The sequence below is a fragment of the Uranotaenia lowii genome, chromosome 2 (genome assembly GCF_029784155.1).
Source record: "Uranotaenia lowii strain MFRU-FL chromosome 2, ASM2978415v1, whole genome shotgun sequence".
NCBI classification, from domain to species: Eukaryota; Metazoa; Arthropoda; class Insecta; order Diptera; family Culicidae; genus Uranotaenia; species Uranotaenia lowii.
The window spans coordinates 388,761,161-388,785,013 of record NC_073692.1 but is presented as its reverse complement, the minus strand read 5'-3'; the positions used below and the strand labels follow the sequence as shown (position 1 = coordinate 388,785,013).

General features: G+C 38.1%; 3 protein-coding genes across 3 annotated transcripts; 2 read left to right on the top strand and 1 right to left on the bottom strand.

The window, feature by feature from the left end:
• Positions 1 to 1,619: 1,619 nt before the first annotated feature.
• LOC129745855 (alsin homolog) lies at positions 1,620 to 17,089 on the bottom strand. Its single transcript, XM_055739216.1, has 7 exons — positions 16,061 to 17,089; positions 12,325 to 13,860; positions 3,543 to 4,113; positions 2,728 to 3,489; positions 2,485 to 2,664; positions 2,251 to 2,396; positions 1,620 to 2,194 (listed from the first exon to the last, which is right to left on the bottom strand). The coding sequence occupies exons 1-7, from the start codon at positions 16,776 to 16,778 to the stop codon at positions 1,944 to 1,946; spliced, it is 4,164 nt and encodes a 1,387-aa protein (XP_055595191.1). The 5' UTR covers positions 16,779 to 17,089; the 3' UTR covers positions 1,620 to 1,943.
• On the top strand, positions 14,981 to 15,722 carry LOC129745856 (ATPase inhibitor mai-2, mitochondrial). Its single transcript, XM_055739217.1, has 2 exons — positions 14,981 to 15,168; positions 15,382 to 15,722. Exons 1-2 carry the CDS (start codon positions 15,119 to 15,121, stop codon positions 15,608 to 15,610), a joined length of 279 nt encoding a protein of 92 aa, XP_055595192.1. The 5' UTR covers positions 14,981 to 15,118; the 3' UTR covers positions 15,611 to 15,722.
• A 2,016-nt stretch (positions 17,090 to 19,105) lies between the features above and the next one.
• On the top strand, positions 19,106 to 20,190 carry LOC129747355 (39S ribosomal protein L15, mitochondrial). The gene is made up of 2 exons (XM_055741508.1): positions 19,106 to 19,323; positions 19,390 to 20,190. The coding sequence occupies exons 1-2, from the start codon at positions 19,210 to 19,212 to the stop codon at positions 20,149 to 20,151; spliced, it is 876 nt and encodes a 291-aa protein (XP_055597483.1). The 5' UTR covers positions 19,106 to 19,209; the 3' UTR covers positions 20,152 to 20,190.
• Positions 20,191 to 23,853: the final 3,663 nt, after the last annotated feature.

The following is a 23,853-nucleotide window of genomic DNA, read 5'->3' as shown; positions in this document are numbered from 1 at the left end:
ATTCAACCAATGTTTTGATCGATACTTGTCGAACCAATGCTCAAATTTAAATTCAAATTTCTCAAAAAAACATATTGTTCTTCTTCAAAACATATTCAGCTTTGAAAACGATTGATTTAATAAAATAATCCCAAAGTTCTTATCTTTGAATACAATGAATTTAAATTTAATTTAATGAATTTAAAGTACTCCCAAAAAGTATTTATCGATCAAGGAGTAACGAGCTTTAGCGATTTGTTTCTTTTGAAAAATTTATGGAAAGGACGTTATGAATATAACTTCTACAAAATAGCCATTTTTTGTTCTTGTTAAAAATTGACAAACAAATATTTCTAAATTACTTTTAATTAGTGAAACAATTGAAAAGGTTTTTATTTAATTAAAATGCATCAGTACTCTTTTGTTTGTTAATTTTTCTGCTTTTCAGTTCTCCTTAAAACACATTATTTTTGAATGATTTCATAATTTTTTATAATTATTTCCATACCTTTTCTGAAGCACACATTTGAACAAAGCGGAATCTATTTTTTTTTTATTTCAATGGAATCTGGCCATTCGATGATCTTCATTTACATTTATTCGTTGAGAAGCTCTTCCAACAGGTACATTTATTCGTCGAGAAACTCTTCCAACAGGTACAATTAAATGATGCGGTTTTTAAAGTTTAAAAAAAAATCGTATGCGTTTCATTTCAAACTCGTAGTATTTTAAGCCTTTAATTGCCTTCAAATCTGCTTACAAATTAAAAAACTAATTTTTATGAAGCAAAAATTTTTCCGTCATCAGTGAAATTTTTTTCAGAATGCACATTGCCATTCGGACGTGAAAATGAACGCGGAATTTATATTCACCACTCTTGTTCGTTTTCCGTTTTCACGTTCGCTCAGTGCGTTTACACTTCGAGCGGAATGTCAGTGAACGCGGAAAAAATATTCCGCAGTGAAAATCGGGGGAATTGAAATAAAATTAATGTTAAAGGGTTTTGAACAAGCAAATCAGTTCAAAAATAATCGTTCAACCATTCCGCATCTATTCCACCTAGTTTCGCAGCCATGAAATGCAGCATAGTCGAGTTTTTGAAGAATATAAGTTTTTTCATTTTCACGTTCGAAAGAACTGTAAATGCACCTTTACACAGCACTTGATGTTCGTAAAGATTTTCATCCTACCTCTTCTCCGATGTCTATCTGAAATCTCTGCAAATCTCGTTCACATTCCTTTGCAACAAATCCATGTCCTCTTAAGGTTCAGAAATTCGAATCCTATTACGCGTGATGACACCGGCAATGATGCTCCAACGCTTGAGATCTAGCAACAGTTGCTATGCCGCCAAGCACGAATGATATTCCTCAAGTTAAAATTCGCACCAAAATTCACACTCCTTCATCAGCACGGAGCTGACGTGATCGCCAGATGTTTTAGAGACCCGAAAATGCCCATTTGGTCTTTCTTTCCGGAACGTCGGCGTTTTACTTGGTACCATCATCAGACGTTATCTGGCTACCAAAATATTGTTCGAACTCCACTTTTTCAACCTGCATGCTGACTTGATCTTACCGAGATTTAAGGATTGTGATAAAAATCTAGGAAAAAAAACCTCTGATTCTGTTATGAGTTGTTTCTATAATTTTACAATATATCGACATCAGACTAGGCAAACTTAACTTCGAAATGATTGAAGCAAACGTAACAGGGTGGTTATTTTGGTTTGTCGACAAAACTTAGCCCTCTTGGCGGCTAAGACTGAAGTAATCTACATCAAAAGATTTCTCACTTAATATTGATTTTTTAGGTTTGAATCTGAGACACATGCTTGAGTTCTGCACGATTTAAAGCTCTAAATCGCTTCACATTTCACAAAAATTTACAAAACACTCCGATCCTAATAAACTTTTTACCTCAATTTTAGGAACCTGCATACAGTTAGCGAATCTGATGATCTTCTATGGTGAGCTGGCTTCGAACATTTTGTTGACGAAAAAGTTATCGCTAATGATATGCTGGTAGGATGCCTTCAGCGTGGTCAGGCAGTAGTCCTGCTGGGTGTTCCACCGATAGCCACCGACGAACTGGTCGTTCTGGAGCAGATCCTCGAGCAGACTGATTTCGGCACCCAGCTGGGGAATGTTGGCCTTGATGATCAGCAGTATTGTTAGCTCTACTAGGCTGTCCGCCGTTATGTCCATTTTGGGAGCTGAAAGGCGAAATTTTTTTTGTATTGGAACATAGGAGAAGTTATGCAAAAATTACCATGCTCCTTGCTCGCCTGATCGACCATACAAAAGGCTTCACTGATATGTTTCATCATTTCGCTAGGACAGCACTTTTCCTTGAACCGATTCAGGCTTTCGATTGCTTTTTGGTATTTCTGACTGATAATAACGGGTGCGAGGTTTCTACAAAATAAACCAAAATTCATTGAATAAATACCTCTACAACCTCAACTTAAAAAATTGAAAAAAAATCGTCGGTAGAAAGATTTACCTATTGATATCTAACAATTGAATCAGGTTCTCGTCCGTTTTCTTCTCACAAATGAGTATCCTTTGACGGTAGATTTCATCATTTTTGCTACACTTGCTAGCGTACAGGACGAAAAGGGCCGAATAAATGCCCTGGGTCATCAGGATAGGAAACAGCAATGATTGATATGATAAAAGTTCGCTGAAAGTAAAACAGTTCAGTGAAGACTTTCTCTCAATTAAAATTTCATAAAAAAAAACTCACTCATCGATTACGATGGAATCCTTCGGTAGCGCAGGGAACATAACGGTCAGTACCAACGTATAGATGCGGCTGACTATCGATATCCACTCGTTCATGGCCGGCTCGCTGAGTATCGAATGTGGCGTGAACTTCCAGCAGCTGTACGTGGAATAGAAACAGTTGGACAATTTTTCATACAGCTGATGCAGTGGATGGAAGCTGTTTTGAAATGCTAGCTCCAGGTATTCCCGCAGCTGTTCCAAATCCTTCCGCTCCATAGTATTAACACAAAAGTCAGGTACAATATCTAGGTCTCGTGATGGCGAAGACCGATCGTTGGGTCCTCCGGTATTCAGTAGGAAATCGTCATCGTTTTCCCGGGACATGAAAGAGTTAAAACTTCGTATCGACAGATTGTCTAAAGCTACCATTGAATCACTGGGCGTTACTGATGATGGCTCGTTGGGGTTTGAGTTAAGCGTTAGGCGAGAATCCGATATACTGGAGCGCAGGGAAGCAGTAGAATAATTGGTCATTCGATAGCCGCTTAGACATATTCGTTCCGCCGATTGATCGTCCAGTTCGGCAAAACGCGTTTCAAATTTGTTGGTCTTCAATTGGTCTTTTCGCTTGGCACGATTTATGTGGACGGCTATTCGATTCCAGATTTTTTTCACATCCATATTGCGAATGGTTCCTATATCACAGGTGCCAAACAGTGAAATGTGGAAGCAGTTGAAGATGGAAGCCCACTTGCGCTCTGCATTGATTTTAAGGTCCAAACTATAAAGATACTATTAGTTTAATGGTACTATATAATTTTTGAGAATACTTACATTGGAACTTTGTTGAATTGGGCGTACATTGTCATAGAGCCGTTAGATACTTTGACGGTTTCCCAAGTACCCGAAAAGCTCCCGGACAACGTGTGGCCGCTCATTTTTACATTCCTATCGTCTAACTCAAAGGTCTCGGAGGGCATCTCCTTCTCTGGATAATAGAAAATCCCCTTCCCGCAGGGACCATCAATGGTGAGTTCACCCTGGTAATATGTACCATTGGGAAAAATGGCCAATCCATCGGCCGAGCTCACTAACATATCGTTACTGAATAAACCGGCGTAGTACGTCCCGTTGGTGGTTATCAGAATACCGCTGCCATGCTTGCGATCATTGGTAAACATCCCGATATACTTTATTCCGTTAAGCGTATCATCCACTACCCCGAAACCTTCCTTGGCATCGTTGACGAAATCCCCGTTGTACTGGTACGAGCTGGTGGTGAGTGCTCCAAATCCGTTGTACTTATCGCCCCGAAAGTAACCGCGATACTTGAAATAGTGGGAAGTATGCCAACTGATCGATTTGAGCTTGCCGTAACCTTCGTATTTGCCCTGAATAAAGTCGCCTGGAAAGAAAAAAAAAAACTTTTGTAAGAATGCTGATCTAATAGACTACGGCCATGACTTAATAGGAAGAACACTATAGATTTTTGAATATGGGTCATGTGCAGGCTTAAATTACCAGAGGGAAATCACCCTTAACACGAGGGCAGTACAATACCGATAAACACGTCTTGTCCGATCAAATGTTGCTACACGAGAGGACGCATCGACGCTTGCGCAGGAATCATGCAGCTAGTCTGGTAGTGTGTGTGACGGCTCATCGGAGCTGTTATTATTTGGACAGTGGCGCACCACACATCTTCCTTCTTCCCTAAAAAAAACTTGAAAAATAAAGTTTGAATATAATGAAACTTCTAATTCTGTTTGGAGCTGAAAGCACACTCAAAAAGTTGCATAACCTAAATAGACTCAAATAGAATGATTTCTAAACGCGATAAACTTCAGAGCCATCTTTATCAACCCTTTCAGTCACCGGAACATTCGAATAATTTTCCGGTTTTATTGCAAATGCACTAACTTTCAATATTTCATTCGTTTCATCTATTAATTTCTTATAAGAGAAGCTTGAAATGCACTACTTCATGTTTCTTTGAAGAAATAATCTTTCTTTAACTCTATTTAAGCGTACATCTTTTTAAGTTATGATGGCTGGGATAATGCGGGAGCTCAGAAACCGGAATTCGGATAAGCGGGATTCTACTGTATATAGTTTCTCCTGACTCTTTGGTTAAATGATCTCAATGCACTCCTGCTGGTGTTGCGGAATATGGCAACCTTAGGCTAGCATCTTAAAATGCTAAAACCACCAGACCATAGAAAGTGAACATGTACACCATGATCGGGATTCAATCTCAGCTTAGATGACTTGAACTTCAACCAGTACGCCAGAGCCGCTCGTGATCTTTATTTACATTTTCAATTCAAAATAAGAGACAAATAAATAGAGTTTCTTTGCTGCTGTCTAATCTCTAGATTCTAAATAGTCTCCACTCTCATGTATCCCCGTCTCTATCTTTCGTTCACTATTTCTTATTTGATCAACCTCTGTTACAAGTTAGCCTCAGCTAACAGTGGATTATGGCTAACTTTTAAGTCGAGAAATGGCATCGAAGCTTACCAAAAAAATTGAGCACACCTCACTTGCTTGAAAATAAGCTTCAGGAAAACAATTTTCTGGAAATAATCTCGAGAAGGAATAATCCATCAGCTCTCGGACAACTGCTTCCGGTAGAAAGCAGAATTGATCGGTACGGCAAACAGTCGAGAACGTCGGTGTTATTCTACTCGCCAAGTCATCGCGAAAATTAATACGCGGATTGTGAAATTGATCCGAGTTGGATCGGCAAGAAGGCCAGAAAACTTCGAGTGATCGGGAGCTGTAACGTAAAACCGTGATTATAGTCGTTTGCGCAGTTAAAGAAAGTGTTCTTCGAGTTGCATGCTGCATGGCATTGACCTCGTCGAAACTTGTAAGATTCTTGTTTAACACGACTTTAAGCATTTCAACTAAATGTAGTTCATGCAAAATTACAGCTTGAACGACGAACGTTCACCGATCACGAGATGAAACATCCGATAATAAGTGGATCTGCGTAAACTCCAAGCGAGAAATGAAGCTCTTTAACAACTTTCACAAAACCACTAAAATTCCAAATTACAGCTATAACACCTTACATCTACCGGTTACCGATCAACGTTTACTGATCAACGAAGCGCCTAATAACAAGTGACCTGCGTGAATGTAAGAAAACAAAATTGATAACAAATCCTCATCTAAATTGTTCCACGTTTTCTTCAGACTCAAAGTCAACATAAGTGACAATAACAGGAGGTACAAAGAAGAAGGGCCCTGGTGCCATCGTCTTGAGCTGCAAACTTAGCTCCGTGAATGATAACGGCCTTCTCTGCGAAGTAAGTTAAAAATCACCAACTCACATTTCTTGGCCTAACACACTTTGTTCAACCTACACCATAGGGCCGTTTTTTGGGAGCTTGAGATACTTCTTCCAGCGCTAAATCTTCGAACTCCAACAACAATTCCGAATCGTCGAATTCCAACATTTCCGAAATCGTGGCTGTGCCGAGAGCTCAGAACAGGAAGGGACGCAGAGGTAGACGATTATCGAAATCGTAGGAACTGTCGTGATTGCATGAGAGCGACTTCATCAATCCAAGCACTTTACGTTCTTCTTTCGAAAGTTTGGGCAAGTCGATAGGGAGAAGTTTGGTGCATGCGAACTTCCAATCGTAGGAGGAAAGTTGGTGCAGACGGACACGTGAAGCACAGTGCATGCGAGCTTCGTGTGCATCATCGGAAAATTGCGCCAAATAACCAGCATAGAGCAGCTAGCAGGAGAGCGAGGTGCGAATCGCCCACTAGTAGCGAGAGACGGGAAAATCGAGAGAGATTTAACCAGCGCGGTCGAATCAGCAGCCAACGGATGCATGCGGAAAGCAGCTAGCGCGCTAGTTGAGGTGAAACGACAGCAGCAGGTATCACGATCGCACCCAAGCGCATTCGAATATTGCCCCGGTAGCGAAGCACCGTCGATGGCGATAAATTAACTGCTTACCATTACTGATCGATGTGTTTGTGTGTAGTACGTAAGTAGATTTAAGTAAAATCTTAGTAATTGTAAGAAAATGTGGATTTTGCATGAATACAATTGAACCTTCATGAACATGCAATCAAACCTTCTCATTTGCGCTATTTAGTAATTTGAGTACCTCAAAATCATTGAGAGTGCTTTAGCTGGGCTTAGACGAAAATACTACGGGGCTCATTTTCCAAAATAGACTATGAGGTTAGATAAAACCGAATAGCCACGGATAAGGCGAATCGCCAACGAGTTTGCTTAGGGTTTTGCAAGCAAACAAAATATCGTTATACCTCCTCTAATCATCTGTCTCTAGTATTATGTTTTCTGCTAATCATTTTTTTCAATCTTCAGTCTGCTAGTTCGCTTTCAATCGACTACTTTTCCCTTCATTTATTTATTTATTCCTTACCCAGTGTTCTGTCTCCTTATCACCTTTCTTATCCTTCTCTCTTTAGTCCTGTATTCTGTTTTCCACTCTCTGCCTTTTTAGATGAAGACTTCGAAAGTGATGTAATATACGAATTTAAGAGTCTGAATTTAAACATAAATTTCATAAATAGCTATAAGTCATAAAATCAGGTCTGGCATGGCATGATCACGTTCAGGAACGCCAGCCTTTTCGCTACTTCGTATTTGGCCCACGCCGTTATCTCAAGGATAATGGATATGTGATGGTACTCTTTTTATTCTAACATTGACCTTTATTGTTTTCAAACAAATGATTTCTAACAAAACTAAAAAAATAAAAATAATCTTTTTTCAATTTATGACTATTCTTTGATCATCAACATTACTTTCATGAAACTCCGATTATTATAGCCCTTCTTCTCCGTAGTTTTCAATGAAAGACTGATGACATACAAAAGCGAATACGAATTTAACTGCGGTTGTAATCATCTAAACTATTCAATTTATTCTCTTTGCCACTGAAATCGATTAGAGCTGAAATACTGAAAGTGAACGAAATACCGTTCGCTTTTCTGTACGGTTCCATTCAACTGTTGCACTGGCCTAGGAAGTAGAAAGAATAACTGTTCAATAATCAAAACCACACCAAACGTAGCTTATCACAATCGAAAAATAAATTCAAGGTAACCTTCAAGACTTACTTCATCTTCGTTCAATTTCCAATGTTTTACATTTCTTCAAATTGTATCTGAATTCACAGTTTCATATTATATCTACTATTGTAGAGTTTCTTCATTTGCACAACCCGAATACGAAAATATTGTAACATAACAGTTTCTGTAGCAGTTATAAAACGATTAGAAACAGCGTAAAAAAACGTTTAGGCGATGCTATCTGAAACCATAAAAAACATTGCACTTATCTTGAATTCCAAAACGACGGTCTGGTGAATATGGCGTTAAGTTATGTTACTGTTTAAAACTATTAAAACCTCTATATGGAGACACTGTTCTAGGAACAGTTAGGGTATGGTTTATGAAACGCTTATGAATAACGTTTTTAGGACATTGAACTGTTTCTAGAATGAACATGTGTAGGCATATTTTAAACGATTCATCAAACCGTTAATAGAACTGTTACGGAAATCGGAATAATTATTTTACGAACCGTTTGTACTGAGATTACTGTTTCTGTGATGGTGCTTCAATTAACGTAACCATTGAAAAAACTATTGGATTATATCGTTAAACTGATAAGAGACGATAGCCTCAAAGCCTTTTTCGACCCTCACCCACACATTGATGAAAATATTTAGGGGATTTTCGGATGTTAATTATTTTATAAATTCAATTTTCAACTTATCTTTATCGAGATTTTATTAGGTACTTACATAGCGAAACTGTACACCATAATTTTGCAATCGGAGCTCCAGCGCCTGTTCTATCGGATATTCCTAATATGAAAGATTTAGCCGGCGGATCAGGACGATTTTCCGGGGCGCCACTCACACGCAACATAACGTTGCCGCTGCACGAAAACTGCTGTATTTATTTGTGGGAGGCGCTGGAATAGAAATAAAATTAGTTATCAGTAGGTGCATATGTAATTTTTTTCAAAAATTAAGCAATAAGAAGAACAAAACACTAAATTTCACCTACCTGAAAAGCGCACGGATTTAAATTATCCATTTTGAGCAGAAACTCCAATTCCCGGTGTTGTAGCACGCTGCCGCAACTGAACAATCCCCGGTCGGAACGGATCGGCAGTGGAAGCCACAATACCGGGTATTTCGATACAGAATCCGGTAAATTAACTTTTTCCCGGGGAAAGGAGAAAAAGACGCGACGAGCTAGCGAAATTTCAGCGCAAAAAACAAACAACGGACAAAAACGACCAGGGATGCCAGGTGCACTGAACTTAAAAATTTAGAAAATGTTACACATTCAAGTTAATTAAATTTTGTTTCGTTATAAATTTTAATGAATTTATTCGAATCGATGATTCTATAACACCTGACTGCATGAATGCTAGCCTACATTAAAAAATAACCATAGTTCTCACAAATATCATAAAAAAACGAATGCTGGGTAAAACAGTAATAAAAACACCATCGAAACTTCAAGCTGTACCCCTACCAGAAGTAACAGCCAAAAATTTGCATCAAGAGCAGCAGTTGGAATGTTTGCTTCTAATATGATTCCTTTTGACTTGTTTGAATAATGTGGATTTTGTAGAGAAAGGCATTTACTGCAATTGATGTTTTATGGAATATGTATATTAGAATCGCTTAAGTTAATCAAGTCCATAGATTCGCATAGAAATTTTCATATTATAATTATTGTTAAAAACAAACTGTTATTCAAGTGCCGAACCTCCTTATTGTGATGTGATATGTAGCATCCAAGTTCAATTAATGTCATTGAAACTACTCTAGAGCCGTATCGGAATATAAAAAAATTAAAACTGGCGGACGTTCGTTCGTACTGCAAGTTTCCGCTTGTGGGACGAACCACGCTAGGCCTACTATTGTGTGGTGGTTGCTACAGCTCTATCAGTATCAACCACTGCAAGGTAGTAGGCCCGTGAGGAACAAAACGATGAAATGTGATGAAAAGTTTTTCAAATTAAAATTACCCTTCTGCTCATTTCCAACATCTTTCACCTTATTTTAATCTTCTATCCGTCTATATTCGTTCAATTCTAAAATATTCTTTCTCAAAGAATATAAAATTTCACCGATATAGCCGATAAAATAATTTCATAAAAGTTTTAATAAAAGTACTGATTTCTTGCAAAATCATCTGGCATCTTTGATTCGCATTTCGGTCATTTTTGACGTGGGTTTGACAGAAGACATGAACGCTGTGGGTAACGGTTCGGGATAATTTTGACGATTCAAGAAAATTTAAAGTTAATCGTGCATATACCATTCGTTCACCTTTCCTAATACCATTACTTTTCCACACGAACGTTCATTTTTCGTTTTTTAACATTGTCGAAGTAAAGTTTAATATTACAGCTATTTTTACAGAGACCATCACTATTTCTAGAACTGTTGATGTTTGGTATAGACTGTTTAAGCTATAGTTTTTTAGTATGCGGGAACCCAAAAGGCTTACGTCCAAATTGCATTCAAATGTAAAATTCTATCACATTATTCAATGGAGAAAGGTAAGCGTCAAGTTATTACAAACACCTTAAACCATGTACCCATTAAGATCTCTTACACACGAGCTGCTGAATATCTCTTTTCCACTGACTCCTTTCAAGTTTGTTCTATCAAAGGCTGATATGCCTATCATATTGCCTTTCTCCTTTTAACTGTTTTGCGCCTGTCTGTTTTCTTCATTAACAAGAACAAGCGCCCAAGAATTTATCGATATTTAAATAAAAGGTTTAAACTAGAGTTTTAGTCGTTTTCGAGATCAATGTTGTTTTTCTCAATACTTATTTAGTTTTCTTTATTTTAGGTTCAGATTTCATTTTAATAACATTTGCATTATTAGTTCCTTTCCGATTCGTCCAATTTTAAAACTCCCCAGTCCTTAAGTGAATATGTTTAAATGTTTGAAATAGTTTTTTTTTTTCATTAGCTCAGTATCAGTTTCTGTAGCCTTTTTCTGAAATTATTAATTCATCATTCTGCCATCATGCTTATTCTTTTTCTTTCAACATACAATATTTTTCGATTTGACTAAATTTATTTCAGCACCCTTTTTTTCGACGCATTTTAAAGTTGACTTGTAGCTAGCATTTCTTTCACTCAGTTCTTAGCACACACTCAGTGTCCTTTATCATCTTCCACTTTCTCAGTTAACTTTCATACATAAATAAAGCGGCATCCAAACACACTTCACTAACTGGAAGGCAAGCGGTTTCCCAACACGCTTGTTCTTCCTTCTTGCTTCTTTTCTATCTGACAAGCGGACTTCCAGCATGCTTGTTTTCCAAGGAGGGCAAGCGATCCACGTCTTTTCTTTTCTTCCCAAAATTCTACTAACGGACTACTAACGGACTTCCAGCACGTTTTGATTACTGATAGCCAAGCGGACTCTCAACGCGCTTGTATTTCCATCGCTTTTTTTCCTTTTAAATGAACCAGCAGTAGAGCGCCAGCACGCTAGGCTTATTCGAAAACAAACGGACTCTCAGCGCGCTTGCTCTTTAATTAGGTTTACCAGCGGACTCCCGTCACGCTGCTTTTTAACGAGAGGCAAGCGGACTCTCAACGCACCTGCTCTCTCAAAATTCTACTAGCGGACTCCCAACACGCTTTGTTTACTGATGGACAAGCGGACTCTCAACGCGCTTGTATTTCCATCACTTTTCCTCTTTCAAATAAACCAGCGGACTCCCAGCACGCTATATATTCAAAAGCACAACAGCCTCTCTCGGCTCTCTAGCTCAAGCGGACTCTCGTCTCGCTGTTCTTATTGCCTTCAGAAAAAAAAACAAACACTTTCACAACACAAATCACTGATTTTCAATATAATTAACGATTAAACCCTCGTGAAAGGGTGATTTCCTTCATTGTTTTTCTTCTCCTTTGCCGATTGCGACAAAACTGTCACGGTCGCCAATGTGCAGGCTTAAATTACCAGAGGGAAATCACCCTTAACACGAGGGCAGTACAATACCGATAAACACGTCTTGTCCGATCAAATGTTGCTACACGAGAGGACGCATCGACGCTTGCGCAGGAATCATGCAGCTAGTCTGGTAGTGTGTGTGACGGCTCATCGGAGCTGTTATTATTTGGACAGTGGCGCACCACACAGGTCATGTGCTCACAGACCAAAGTGAACACCTCGTTTCAGAAATTAACTAAAACGAAAATCTCCTTTTTCAAGTGAGCGCATCAGTTGGCCATGCTCTGTCGTCAGTCATTTTTATTTCAACTGTCAACGGAATCAAAGGTCAGCTTCTAAATTTCAAGCCGAAAAAGTCTCAAAAAAACGAAAAAAATGTATCCAGGAGGAGCGCTACCGAACATCATTGGACCGTGTGGATCCTGTGGCCCTAACATCCCCTGCAATACGGGACCGTGCGCTTATCCATTCAGTTTCCAGGCACCCACCGTGAACTGTTGCTTCGTCTATGGCCACATACGTTTCGATCATACCATGAGGTTACGAAATTCAGGATTTTATGATTAAAGTAGAAATAAAAAAAAAACATTTTTAACTTAGAAAAATAGTAAATTACCTTCATAAATGGTCCCAATGCCACATTGGGTCCGGTTCATGCAACCGTACCCGGTAATGTCCCCGCGATATAGCTCGCCTTTGTAAGTGCGTTCCGTAGATCGCAGCTCTCCAATGCCATCCACCTGTCCCATCTTCCATATTCCGGTGTATTCCATGTCGCTGAACTTTGGATGCTTCGCACTGAACTTGTACTTTTCCCAACGGTACATGGATTGTTTTTCGGTTGGATCCTTCTCCAAATTTCTCATTATGTGCGTTTTCAAACTGTTCATCCAGACTAGCTTATCGGAAGAGTTAAGCGTGTAACAGTGGATTACTTCCTCCGGGGTTATTATATTAACTATGAATCGCAGCTTGTCCTTGTCTCTATTTTTGAGCACAGTTCTAACGGCGGTCGATATCCATATCAGTCTCAACGGATAAATGATTAGATTGATCCCGGACAGGTAGGTCAGTACGTCGGAAAAAAGAACAAAACGTGGCGATGACGAAAAAAGATTTACTTCGAGCAACTTCAGAGGAACTTGGACCGAGTCCAGGACAACCCTTCGGTCGGCTTGTTTAAGAGAAAACCACCTCAGATTATCGTCTTTACACCAAAAGTCTTTGGTCATTTTCATGAGTTTGCCCATTTGTTCCGGGACTTCTTCGTTGGTGAATTTCAGCCAATCGCTTTTAATGTTGAGCAACCTTGTTTCAATTTCTTCGTTCAGATTTTTGTTTCCATTGACTAGAATTTCGATCAACTCGATAGAATTTTTTACATTTTCTAGGAATGTTTGTAGCAGTGTTTCTTCCTGTTCCCCAATCAGTCCGAGACATTCACTGTCGCAGAAGCTTTTGACAACGATTCTATACAGGTGCAAATATTCGTCATGTAGAAGTAGTGACACGATCTTGGTAAGATCATTCTCGAACAGGAATTTTTTCAGCGCTTTGAGATTTACTAAATACAAGTAAAACATTTGAGCACATGCTTTGTAGAAGACGCGAAGAGAGGGTTCCTGGCCTAACTTTTTCGCGAGAAAGTTTTGCTTTAGCAATTTCTGAACCGTTTGCTGTTCCTTACTGTAAATTTTCAAGCCCTCTTTATTGATTGGCATGTGATTTACTATAACCAAACTGTGACTCGTCAAAACGAGCGGGACGTCATCCAAATTCAACCCATCGAGCATTTCCCCGAAGCGTTTCCTATCGGCGCATTCGTAGTTCATGCGCGCCTCATCTGATCGAATATCACAGATCTGCAGATCATTTGTTACGACACAGGTTTGAAAGTTGGCACATGCCACGTCGAGCATTTGCTTGGACTTTCCGAACATGGATGGGGTGCTGCCACTGGTTAGCGAGGATGCGCTGCTGGAATCTGGAGCCGGGGTGGCTTGGTTTATTTCGGAATCACCCCAGAGGTAGAGAGATCCTTCGACGGTGAGAGCCGCCGAGTGGACACAACCGGTTACCAGCTTGGCAACGTTGTTCAGTTTCAGGTGGACGATTTTGTCCCGGCGTATGTGGTCTCCAGTGCCTAGTTGTCCTGTTGAAAGATAAGAATGGAAGGAAATTAGCTACATACATAACTAAGTTCAAATTCAAAACAGAGAAACACTAGGTTTTTTTTAAATGAATGATACACCTTGCGTGTTGAGAAACGTGCTACTTCCAATATCTGTTTCAGTTTTTTTTAATTAGGGATATGAGCTTGGACATGAGACCTGACACCTGAGGCCTGTAATTGAAACCTGAGACACGAGACCTGAAATCCGAAACCTGAGACCTGGCACCTAGAAACTGAGACCTGAAACATGAAACATGAGATCTGAGAACTGAAGTTTCAGGTAGGTATCAAGTCTTGTGACCCGTGTTTCAGGTTCCATGTCTCAAGTCTCATGTCCCAAGTTTAAGAACCCCTTCCAGTTCTCAGGTCTCATGTCATGTCTCAGGTCTCAAGTATGTCTCTCTTCTCCAAAATTCTGAAATTTGAATAAGATATCTGAGATCTGAATTTGAATCTGAAATCTGAATCTGAACCTGAAATCTGAATCTTAAATCTGAATCTGAAATCTGAATCTGAAATCTAAATCTGAAATCTTAATCAGATGTCTGAATCTGAAATCTTAATCAGATGTCTGAATCTGAACTCCAAATTTTGCATAAATTAAAATTGATTTTACTTTATTTTTTGGTCTAATCATATTTCAATGACTGTCAAAATCTGGTTGATTTACCCTATCATATTGAAATTAGAATGTCTCTTCTCACCAACAATATCTTTCTCACTTTTTCTCTCTCAAAAAGTGAGTATCGCAATTTTGATGCAACTCAAAAGCAAAGTCGCGTAAAAAACCAAAACAAACCACCCCTAAATTTCACCTTTCTCTCACATTTTGTGTATAGTGTTAAGAACATGTTAGGGTAAAATGAGGAGTTAAAATTTATAAAGTAAAGGTAAAGGTAAAAACTGTGCGATATTATTTTTTCAACAAGTTTGAGCAATTTTTGTGTTAGGTTAAACTGACAACTTCTTTATAGTACTTGACTCTGACACCTGTCTCTCTTCCTATCCCAATGTTCCTTATCAAAATGAAACGAAAATAAAAATAGAACACCGTTAGTGAGAGAACATGATGCAAGTGAGAAAAATTTAAGTGAGTCACGGTAAATTTGTCCCGGTTCGAAGGGGCTCTGAGAAAAACAATCAGGACAAGTCGCACTTTGTCATCCATCGTGTATTCTGGAAAATTATTCTTTCTACGTATAAATATTAACGTTTGCCGACCTTGTTGCATCAGATAATGTTTTCAATCCAACGGAATACAACTCGTCTCTATCCAAGTGCATTAAGGTACATCTTATTTGTCGAGTGTTGCTTCTTCGGAATTACATAACCCGGTGATACTAAAGCCCTAAAATGTAGGGCTTTAGGTGATACCCATCAGTGTTTACTAACTTTAAGAAAGTCTACTAAATCCAAAAAAGTTTCCCTAAGACCAAAGATTGTAGCTTTTTACAATATTATTTTGAAATAACCCGGAATCAACACATTTTACCGATTCAGGATTGCTAAAATGAGCCAGGTCGGAGATTTGGGTGCCGGTGCCGGCAAGGGAGGTGGCGGTGGCGGATCGATCCGTGAAGCGGGAGGATCTTTCGGCAAAATGGAAGCGGCCCACGAGGAGGAATACTTCTACAAACAGCAGAGGGAACAGCTACAGCAGCTAAAAACGAAGACTGACAGCGGAAGCGCTGGTGCTGACGGAAAGTCCGGAGCCGGAGCTAAGAAGTAGATGATGCTAGTTTGGCCGAATGTGGGTGCATTATCGTTTGTCGAATTGAATCCTTCTTTTTAGGTTATTATGATACATTAAATCAAAATTGAATCAATCTCATTAAAAAAAATCCAGCTGTGTAGTTATTTTTTTTAAATATTCGAAGTCATCAGGTCATATAAACACTTAAATAAAAGACCTGTCATAAAAAAGATGTTCTTAAAAATAAATTCATTAATGTTGGGCTTGTGCTGAAATATTCGAACGGTCAAAAAAGAAATAAAAGGAACGACTCAGCCTTTAAACGTGAACTTACTTTTCAGACCATAAATTTAGATCTTCGTTGTATTTCCCTGTGATTGTATTTTATCAGAACTCAAATGTTGAAGTTCATTTGAGAACATTAAATAAGGAACTTTTTTAAAAGATGTTGAAATGATTGTGCAAAACAGATGTAAAATTACTCACCTTTATTAACTTTACCGAAGCTCGCCACACCTGTTTCGTGAATCATCCGGCCAAAGGCACTGCCCGATTCGTCATATCCGGCTGACGGTTTGCCAAACTGACGATCTTCGTAAATATTTCTCCAATCCATACACCCAATCTGTTTCTTTTCTGCGATAGAAGGGCTGCGACTGTCCTGCGTTTTGGACCGATTCCGATGGCAGAGTACAACGAAATCAATTCCGGCGGACATCTGAACCACCGTCATGTTGGAGGTTTCTTTGACCGGAGCAAGTGCCTCATGCTGGAACACATTCCCGAAATCTCCCATGGCGCAGAGCTGACCGGATACGGATGTTGTCAGCAGCAGCCCATTGTTGTTGCAGCAAATATGATTGAACTTCTCATTGCACTCTTCGAAAAGGGGAGTCCATTCGCCAATCGAGTCATTTTTTCCCTGGAACACTTTTCCTTCCGCTCGATCTACCACATAGATCCAGTTGCCTTCGGTATCGAAGTCGGACACGTCTGACCGGAGCAGGACGAATTGAATGCTTTTCTCGCGAACGTGATGCTCCCCGATAAATAAATTTCCGTCTACGGTTAGCAACAATTGATACTCTCCGGATGTCTTTAGCTTGGTAGCATATCGAAGGGGATGATCTACGTCCGGAACAACTCGGAGCCTGCCCTCTTCGTTCAGCTCTGCGAAAGCTGAAAACCAAGAGATCTCGGACATCTTTGTAGTCAAATTTATGAGAATCACCTATTTTAATTTATCTTCTAAACCATTATGAAAATGTTATTTCACTTCCGGGAAAACTCCTGTACATGATATCACATCTTTATGGATACCTTTCTTGTTTTATTATTACGGACAAGCTGGTTTTCTTGTAACTTTTTCACACTCTTTCGGAAGATAAGATTTTAACTCCGATAAGCACACAATGAAAACTCTGCAAAATCACAAAATATTACGCTGTTATCTATACGCAAAGTGCAAAAATACGAGAAAATCGAAAGCAACCCGCAGCAAAATTGTTTTGATTTGTGACTTGGTGTTATCGTTGATTTTCTTTTGATCTCCTTCGAAAAATTACGAGCGAAAGTTGTGTTTGTGAAATACTTTCACTTATACACTTACAGGTCTACACATAAAATTTAAAGTGATCAACCCGATCAAGCGATAAACCCCCAAATCTTTTTTTGATAAATTCTAGAGTTTTTTTTGATTAAAGGTCATGTTACTCGGCATGTTTTGAAAAAATCGATGTTGGAATTACGAATCACTTTTTTAATTCCTAGTTTATGTATGAAAATCCTATCCATCCTATCCACGGAAATTAGAAATCTGGAATTATTGCTTTCTGGGAGGGACCACTTGGAATCCACCTGGACATTTCTGGCCACAACCTGAGGCGCCACTTTTCGTTGGAGAAGTATAAAAATCTTCCATCGCTTAAATATTTTGGCTGCCTTTGTAATGACGAAAATAGCTAGAAAAAAGTGAATCTTAAGAATTTTAAAATTACAAGGGGCTTTAGGCATTTTGTGCAAATTTTTGCTGTCGCCTTAAAAAATGGGAATAGTTTTAAATTTATACATTTAAGGTATAAGATTTATTCGATATAAATAAAAGTGAAGTTCGCTGTAAATTGCATTCGGATATTAAATATTTTAACCGTTTGTCGCAATAAATGTTTTTATTTTTCTCTAAATTTTCAATGTAACTAAAATTTAACTGATTGGCATATCCTTATTAACACGTTTGTTAAGCTTTTTGATATACATTTGCATCGCTATCGATCGGCGGAAAAATTACGTTTTTGCTGCTTTTGGGTGCTTCGTTTTAACCACACAGCAAAAAAATTCTAAAAGTATACGGAATCTAAAACGCAAGTGATCTATTTTTTCACAAGTGTAATTAAAAAATGATGTAGTTTTCCCAGTTTTCCACTCCTTTCGATGTAATTTTAGTCTTTTTTCAAAAAGCGAATAAAGATAAATTGTTTCGGTATAATTTTACATTCCGTGATGTAAAAATAAAGCATCCAATGAAATTTATATCACAAGCAGTGTAAAATTATATCTGTTTGATTTAAAATTGACAGAAACTGTTTGTTCGTGCCATTTGCCAGTCGAGTCATTTTTCGGAAACCGAGTGTCGTTCCACGACGAAGCTCCATCATCTCTATGATAAAAGTGGTAGGTTTTTTAATTAATAAACAAACAAATGATGTTATTGAAATTAATTATTTGTTTCTCGGTTACAGCGACGGCAAGGCATTGGCAGGGATCCGGAATTTGATTGCCAGGAGAGGAATTTTCCTGAACAATCCGAGGCATTTTTGAGCAAAATCCATCCGACAGTGACGTATGAATCAGGACCATGACAGTCCGGAACGGATTCCCTTTGGTCCCCCAGTGACGCTGACCGGATAGAATATCAGCAGAATGCCACAGCATGGCGGTGCTCGTGATGGTGGATGTACTTTGTTTTTTTTCACTATTCATGTTTTTTTTTTAAATAAATGTTTAATAGTAGTAAACTAGTGTAATTTTTCTTTTCAAAAGGCTCATCATATCTCATTATTCCATAAAAGTGCAAGTATTGTGAATTTAAATAAAAATTTTAGAAACGTCGCTGGTGAACTAGCAACAAAACACAGACTTCCGACAATCTAGTACTTCACTTTTCTTTGTCGGAAGTCTTTCGGAAGTCGGAAGTCCGGACTTCCTAAGTAAAATTTAGTGCTGGCGCTATTATATTCCGAAACAAAATCTACATCGCTGTGTATTTTTACACGACAATAAGCTGTTTTCTTTCCGTGCATCGTTTTTGGTCTAAATTTACACGCCTCAATGTAATGATGATGTAATTTTAGATTATAAACGATGTTCCGTTTTCGTGCATCGTTTTCAATCTAAAATTACACGAATTTTTCTTGCTGTGCATAATAAATTTAGTTTATGTGCGCTTCTTTATTATTTTCATCTGATCGTGTTGTATTAGGAAGTGTCATCGCTGCAATTGAAATTGTCAGCCAAATCTTCCATTCTCCCACATTCGCATTCGATTTATTCAAAAGTCGTCCGTCGCGTGTGATCCGCAATGGTTTTCTGAAAACTTTGGTGTTTTATTATTTAAACTAGCTCATTACAAAAAACCCATGAAAATGGCTGGACCAGTGAAGCATACCACCGAGAAAGCATTGCAAATGCTCAGAACCCTCCCACGTGTTTCTCTGGCCAACATACGGGACAACCCAAACTCGAAACAGCCGGTAAGCTTGGAAAAATATACACAATGTTTACATAATCTAGATCTTCCCTTAATTTTTTTTTCATAGACTAAACGAGGCCGTGCTCAACACGGGGGAGACAAACACGGTGCCGGAAACAAGGGTTCGGGCCAACGTCAAAATTATATGCGTCTCGGCTACGAAACCGGAAACACCCCGTTCTATCTCCGGTTTGGCTACGAACCGTACTATAAGGGCCACCATCTGAAGCGTGAATATCCGCCGATAAGTTTGCACAAGCTTCAGAAACTGATTGACACGAACCGGATCGATAAGACCCAACCGATCGATCTGACCACAATCTGCAACACCGGACTGTTCCAGATCCAACCGGAACGTTTGCATTACGGAGTTCAGCTGACAGACGAAGGAGCGGATGAATTTCGAGCGAAAGTTAACTTGGAGGTTCAGCACGCTTCGGAGTTGGTGATTGCGGCTGTGGAACGTAACGGAGGTGTCATCCGAACGGCATATTACGACCCGCACAGTTTGTTTGCGGTGGTTAATCCGAAAAAGTGGTTCGAGAAGGGAGTTCCGATTCCAAGACGGATGCTGCCTCCTCAGGATGCCGTGGAGTATTATACCGATGCAAAGAACCGCGGCTATTTGGCCGATCCGGAAGAAATTAGCCGGGAAAGGTTGGCGTTGGCACAGAAGTACGGTTACGAGTTGCCACAGATCGAGAAGGATCCCGATTTCGAGATGCTATCTCAAACCAAAGATCCGAGGCAGATCTTCCTGGGTTTGCATCCGGGCTGGGTCGTGAGTTTGAAAGATCAAGCCATCATCAAGCAGAAGGCTAGCTCATGAGGTGGATTTTGAAGGTAATAGATTTTGTTCTACGTTTAACTATGGTTTTTTTTTCAATAACTGATGAAAGAATGCCTTGTTTGCTATCTTCATGTTTTCAAAATACCTCCTACATAAAAATTACTACTCTGCTTCCATTACAAGAAGGTTAAAAGAAGATGAAAATCTCCATTTTTCGTTGGACCAAAGTATTCGGCACATTACAGAAAAGGCTCATTTCTCTGCCAACTGGATTTTAAACCACTGCTTATGAGTTCATTCAACTTTTGTTTATTTTTAAACAAAATCGGTTATTTTTGTATATTTTCATTATGAATTTCTAAGTAATAAATTGAGCTGATGTCAATATTTAAGTTACTTAAGCTATTTTTTAATTAAGGACCTTTTTTTATCAATCGGGTTCACTTAAGCTATTTATTTGTTTGTTTTGTTTATTTTTATAGAGACTTTAAATTTTGAATTCATTCGCCTCTTTTGAATGAGAAAGATAATCTCATTACAAGATTTGGTAATACTAATGTAAATCAAATTTTACTCAATAAGTCTGTTGCTCTTAAAAATATTAGTAATTTTTCTTAGGTTTTCTTGTCGTTGGCCAGGATGTTTCGTATTCCTTTGGTAGTTAATTCACAGAACGCTGATTTTCATAAGCAGTACAGTCTGTAAGGATGTGCTCGACCGTCAGCTAAATGTTGCAGATATCGCATATTGGTTGTTGGTTTGCTGCTCCTGTGTAGTGACTATGGGTGACTCTGGTATGACCCACACGCATTCTCGAAAGTACTCGTTGCTCTCTTCGACTGTCACGGTCTATCCAACTCGAAATAGTTCCCTTGATCTTCCTTGTAAATAGGTTCCTCTCCAGATTCCATGACGATTCCCATGAATGCTTTGCTACGTTGTCAATCCATTTCTTAAGATCATCCCCAGGGACGTCTGTTTTCCAAAAATTGTTGTTATATCCGGCGCCGGCTGATTTGTCGGCTTCCTCGTTACCTGTTATACCGTTATGTCCCGGGACCCAAAAAAAGGTGATTTTTGAGAGGTTTTTCGAATCTAGTGTTTTTATCCAAGCATGTTTTGATCGACCGGTTTCGAGTGCTTTCAAGGCGCTTACTGAATACGTAAAGATAACTGATCCTTTTAACTGATATTTAAGCTTTTTAAGTTTTATTACAAAAATAACGAAAATTACAAAAAATATAAAAAGTACAAAATAACAAAAATGACAGAACTGACAAAAATGACAAATATTGCAAAAAAAAAAGACAAAAAAAAATCAAAAATAACAAATATAAAAAAGACAACTATGACAAAAAATATAAAAAATAACGTTAAAAATAACAAAATTATAAAAAGTTACAAATTTAATGAAAATAGCAAAAATAACCTAAAATGATTTTCAATCATTCATATTTTAACAAGTAAAAACACATGTTGTCCCAATCAACCAGAATTCTCTCAAAAAGATTCCATAGAAGCTTAATCTGCTCTCGTTTGTATCTGAAGAGAATGCTAATCAGTTCAAAATTTAAGTTCTTGAAGCTACTTTCAAGTTAGTTTAGGTGGCTGTAGAGAACGCTATTTAGCTTCTAAGAGAATGTCAAAAACTTCTACGCGCCGAAAAAAAATCCGATTGACAGATTGCTCTGACAACCAGATGCCAGATTCTTAGGTTGCCGGTCTATCCTGGTCTATCTCATAGGTTTTAATTATATTGTTTTGATTACAAAAGCTGCTTACGCCTAGAGAATTGAACCGCTGCTCTCTAGGTTGCAATGAAACCTACAGCTGCTCGACCAACCCAGCAATAGTTCATTGCCACTGTAATAATAAGTATTTAAACTTAATGTCATTTGAGATGATTGAATAGATTGGTCAAAAGATTGTACCTTATTTCGTTTAAAGGATTTTCAGTACACAATATGAATAATAACAAAAATTCGCATCATCGAAAATTTATTCGAATAACATGTATGAGAAATATTCGAAAAAATGTTGAATTCCATTTGTAAATATCAGTACAGATATAAACAAAACAAATACCATGACAAGAAATTGACAGACATTTTTGACATGTCGCTTAGAATTCCCATATAGGTTCTTTTAAACACCTTCAAGTATCTTAATGGTGCATTTTAAAATGTTACGCGAATGTTATCGACCTTCTTAAAAGAAGTTCCATTTAAAGCGCTTAGAAGTTCTGTTATCGATAGTTTAGTCTTTCAAAGGGCGATGGAAGTTCCTGAGTAACTTTTACGCGACAAGAGTCACCTGAAGTTCCCGTAAAACATTTTTTCAGCCAAATGTGAACTTCGGAGTTCCATCTTTGAAAAAAAAAAGCGACTTTTGGTTGCTTGGGGTTGGAAGCACTTTGGACAGTGGAAAGGAGAGATTCTTCTGTTCTGTTCTTGATAGTAGAAGCTGGAATTTATTGCACTTCACCTAACTGTCTTTTCTACAAAAACCATCTCCATGGTGAAGTAACCGGTAAAAGTTTAAAGGAGTAATAGTTTAACATATTATATTTATACATTATTATTAACTTGGGTTTCTTCTAATAAAAATAAAACAACGGACACACGTCTTGTTTGGTTGCAAGTCAGGAGTAGAAGACCTGATTCTTTTATTGAGTGTTACGCAGAGACTCGCCAGCGAGGATCTCATTTTAGTATTTTCCTGAATGGAATTCTATCTACAGGTCGAATAGCAATTTGGTCGAATACTACAATTCCTCCACCCTTTAATAGAAGGTTTCTACCTTAACTAAACATTCGAAAATAAATCTAAAAAAAACTATCTAGTTTTAAACTTTTCTTCGAACATATTTTTCTAATACAAAATTCACTTGACAAACTATTCAATTTGATACCTATCTAAAGGTTATACAATATTAACGAAATTCTTCTATTCAATTCGATACCTATCTAAAGGTTATACAATATTAAAGAAATTCTTTTATGTATTTTTTTTTTTAATTTTCACTGCTCCAAGGTTTTCACCGACAGCTATCCTCCTCCCGAAAGGTGAAACAAAACAGCTACAAAATGGCAAAATCATCTTTGAAATGAAATCTATTTCCTCCATCTTCATTCCGACCGTAGCGAGTACCAAAATGTCCAGAGAGTAAAAAATCACGGTACTGGAAAAGATCATGAGGTTGCTCCTGCAACTACAAAAGTTCTCATCGTGGAGAATGGGAAATGTCCTTGTTTTCTTGAATCTTTAACACTTCACGCAGCGTCCCTGCGACGCCGATGCTTTGTTCACAGTGTTTTTTTTTTTTGCTCCAAAAACACCTGGAAAATATTTGTAGAAAACCGAGCTTATCAAACAAAAACTGCATAACATCTTCAAAATTAAAGTTAAATGATTTTGTACGTCTTTCCCTTACATTCAGAATAAATCTATGAAATAACGTTAAGCTTAACTGCCAGTTTTGGAATAATATAGCATAATTTTTTTTTTTTAAATTCAACTCATATCTTGTTAAATAATGCTCTTATTGATTTTTTTTTTATTACAATACAAACCAAAATATCACGTATGTCAAAATGTAGCATGTTACATTTATGCTTCCAACGTCAGTATAGGTATGTAAAACACGTTCATATGAATTTTCCCCTTTCAATGAGGTTAGAAATACTATCAGTGATAAATCCAGTTAAAACAATCAAATAAAAATCACACCCGAAACTTCGA

Bases quoted from the DNA above. Each gene is read 5' to 3' on its own strand.
- LOC129747355 (XM_055741508.1), top strand. From the start codon at position 19,210: ATGAAAATGGCTGGACCAGTGAAGCATACCACCGAGAAAGCATTGCAA. The intron at 19,324-19,389 runs GTAAGCTTGGAA...TTTTTTTCATAG, and splicing joins ACCCAAACTCGAAACAGCCG to ACTAAACGAGGCCGTGCTCA.
- LOC129745856 (XM_055739217.1), top strand. From the start codon at position 15,119: ATGTTTTCAATCCAACGGAATACAACTCGTCTCTATCCAAGTGCATTA. The intron at 15,169-15,381 runs GTACATCTTATT...TTACCGATTCAG, and splicing joins CTCTATCCAAGTGCATTAAG to GATTGCTAAAATGAGCCAGG.
- LOC129745855 (XM_055739216.1), bottom strand. From the start codon at position 16,778: ATGTCCGAGATCTCTTGGTTTTCAGCTTTCGCAGAGCTGAACGAAGAG. The intron at 2,665-2,727 runs GTGAGTTTTTTT...TTTTACTTTCAG, and splicing joins GATTCCATCGTAATCGATGA to CGAACTTTTATCATATCAAT. The intron at 2,195-2,250 runs GTAATTTTTGCA...TTCGCCTTTCAG, and splicing joins TCAGGCGAGCAAGGAGCATG to CTCCCAAAATGGACATAACG.